This window comes from Opisthorchis viverrini, assembly GCF_000715545.1.
Source record: "Opisthorchis viverrini unplaced genomic scaffold opera_v5_124, whole genome shotgun sequence".
Taxonomy (NCBI): Eukaryota; Metazoa; Platyhelminthes; class Trematoda; order Opisthorchiida; family Opisthorchiidae; genus Opisthorchis; species Opisthorchis viverrini.
Genome location: NW_008751781.1, coordinates 156,680 through 159,271, shown reverse-complemented (window position 1 = coordinate 159,271; position 2,592 = coordinate 156,680). Strand labels below are relative to the sequence as shown.

Sequence of the window (2,592 nt, the reverse complement as noted above, 5' to 3'; positions counted from 1 at the left end):
AATTAAATTTAAATTAATTAAATTGTAAATTTCCACAGCAGTTTAATCGCATCTGCCTACCACAGGGTGTAGAGAACGATAATGTCTCCTTGTTCACAGTCCCATTTCATCTCGGTGTCGGTATTTATTGTGATGAGAATTAAGAACGCAACCGTTCTCTACTCTCAAGGGCAGTGTGTTTTCACGCCCCAGAATGTTGGCATATTCTTTTGCCGCCATGCAGCAGATTGCGTACAAATATGCGCACCTAGGCATTTCATTCGGAGAATATAATGTTTAGCGCTGGATGGTTACATTCAGCCGAAATGACACAGAAGGTTATGCGGAGCTAAGACTTATGTATCGTTTTTGAGGCACTCGCCAACCCCTCATTGCNTATGTATCGTTTTTGAGGCACTCGCCAACCCATCATTGCGCTGTGGTGCTGGCCGAGGTAATTGCTCTGCTGAACTGTTTACTCTCAAGAGCGCTGTGTGCATTTGATATTTCTGACGTTCTCGCGCACAGTTTTATCCGTGTTGGGTGCTATCAACGATGACCTGAATTTCGTGGTTTAACGACTAACAGCTAATACCGTCTATTTAATGTTTACTCACGGTCAGATGCGGGCTACGATAAATAACCGGCCCGAGACAGCGAGCTCATCCAGGAAACTTTTGATATATCGTCAGTGATGAAACTAATGTCTTCAGTTATTAGTGCCGGCTAAGCCCTCTTGGCGGGAGGAGGTGGTACGAATTGATTACCACGATAAGCAAACACTTAACTAAACTACGACTATCACTTGCAGCTGAAGCGGTAGCGATTTCAGTGTGTGTGCACAATTCCTTTGTACCGACCGCTAACCGTTGCCACCCCTGCGTAAATCTGAAGAACATGCAACTGTCACTACCCCTTCAACACGGCGTGTTTTGACACTACTGCTTTTGCCAACATCTGGTCTCCAAAACGTCTTCTAGATGCTTCACCTATCATCCCCGTTTGTTTGTCGCAGCCTTTGATCAGGTTAATTCTCGTGTGTTCCGCGCATTGCCTTACATGTTTCTGTCCCAAATTGATCTGACAAGACGTATTCATCGTGATGTCATGGATCATCCTCTAAGTAGAAAATATCTATGAAATTATATCTCAAACAATACGGCCATTTATAAAGAGGCATCCGCGTAGACAGAAGTCGTCAGCGTGGCTCAATTCACGATAGTACCAACATACTGTTCTTTCTCTGGTGGCGAAGGTGACGACTCAAGAATAAACATAAACCATGAAGTCATTGGTGCCGCACTCAGTTGCCACCATTTCAGGTCACCGAACATGTGTTTGAGAGATATTCCTTGGAAGAAGCTTTGTTGGAGGTACCCAGCAGTGCGTTATCCTGACCACCCCACGTTGCTAGTAACAAGTGTTTTTAAGTTTGCCATTCAACCGGATGTTCTGTTCGAACAGGCTGCAGTGGGAAATAGCGCTTTTTCTCTCGGTGCTTGTATTCTTATCACTGTCTTTATTATGCAGGTCTCTGGTAGTCGAAATTTACTCTGATCCCATTGTGAGCACAGCATTGATTATCCACGGCTTAACTCAAAACGTATTCCATTTCTGAAGCGTAGATTTGTTTCGAGAGTTCATTCTGAATTACTTCACTTGCATCTGTGACTGTCCTGAGAAGCAGCCCTTGAGCTTACTGGACTCGGAGTTGAGCATGCGCATGACGTAGTTTTCATTTTTCCGGTACTCATTGAGCTCGAATTAGTGCGGAGGTTTGACTCCAACTTTCACCTTTCACGTATCCTTACCTGGATTCGGGCAACCTGCGGGTCTATAGGTCGTATCACTTATATGACAATTACGGACCGAAAGGGTGTAACGGTTCAATGGTTTTCTGACGCCTGAATTGAAATATGCCACCAGTGTCGTTACCAGAGGCTGGAAATCAGGAGATCCCCAACCCAAAGACTGTTCGGCCTTTCTAATACATCAGCTTTTCAGATTGTTAATTGAGCACTTGGAGGTGTAGGGGCCCCTGAACGTTTGCGATACGTTACAGCCAGGTTCTTCTCTCACACATTCCCCCTTTCTTTCACCTTGGAGCTCTAATTACAATTAACTAAATTTTGGGGTTATGTGGCAGTGAAGCATCAGTGTCAACACTAATGTTTCTTTTTCTGGTTATGTTCTGTCATCGTCGTTAATGCAATTGTCTTAACGAATGTCAATCTTTTTACATAATTCAGGCTATATCAAGCGCCATTCAGTCAGATCCTGATGATGATACCCTATTAAAGGCTCTGGTGGATGTCGCGGACGCGGCGCACAAATATCTTCGTCCTTATCTGGCCGCCACCCTGGATATCTGCTACAAAGTAAGAATGTGGCTGGTTATTGTTGCGAAGATTCCTGATGTGTTTTCTGACTGGGTTTCTCAAGGCTTCTCTGTCGGTGATGACCAAACCAAACCAAACCTAAAACTGTTTGTTTTCTATCAGATTCTTCGAAACGAGGAACTTGCTGACCCACAACGCCATCTAGCACTGGAAGTAATCATTACTCTGGCTGAGAACATTCCTGCTGCGGTCCGAAAATCCTCCAACGTTGTGG

General features: G+C 44.5%; 1 protein-coding gene across 1 annotated transcript in view; it reads left to right on the top strand.

The window, feature by feature from the left end:
- T265_06170 (hypothetical protein) overlaps positions 1-2,592 on the top strand; it is a gene marked incomplete at both ends in the record, with an annotated part of 24,878 nt that overhangs the window by 10,794 nt on the left and 11,492 nt on the right. Inside the window, 2 exons of the mRNA XM_009171371.1 lie at positions 2,229-2,357; positions 2,481-2,588. Of these exons, the coding sequence (XP_009169635.1) occupies positions 2,229-2,357; positions 2,481-2,588 (237 nt within the window). The remainder of the gene's footprint in view (positions 1-2,228; positions 2,358-2,480; positions 2,589-2,592) is intronic.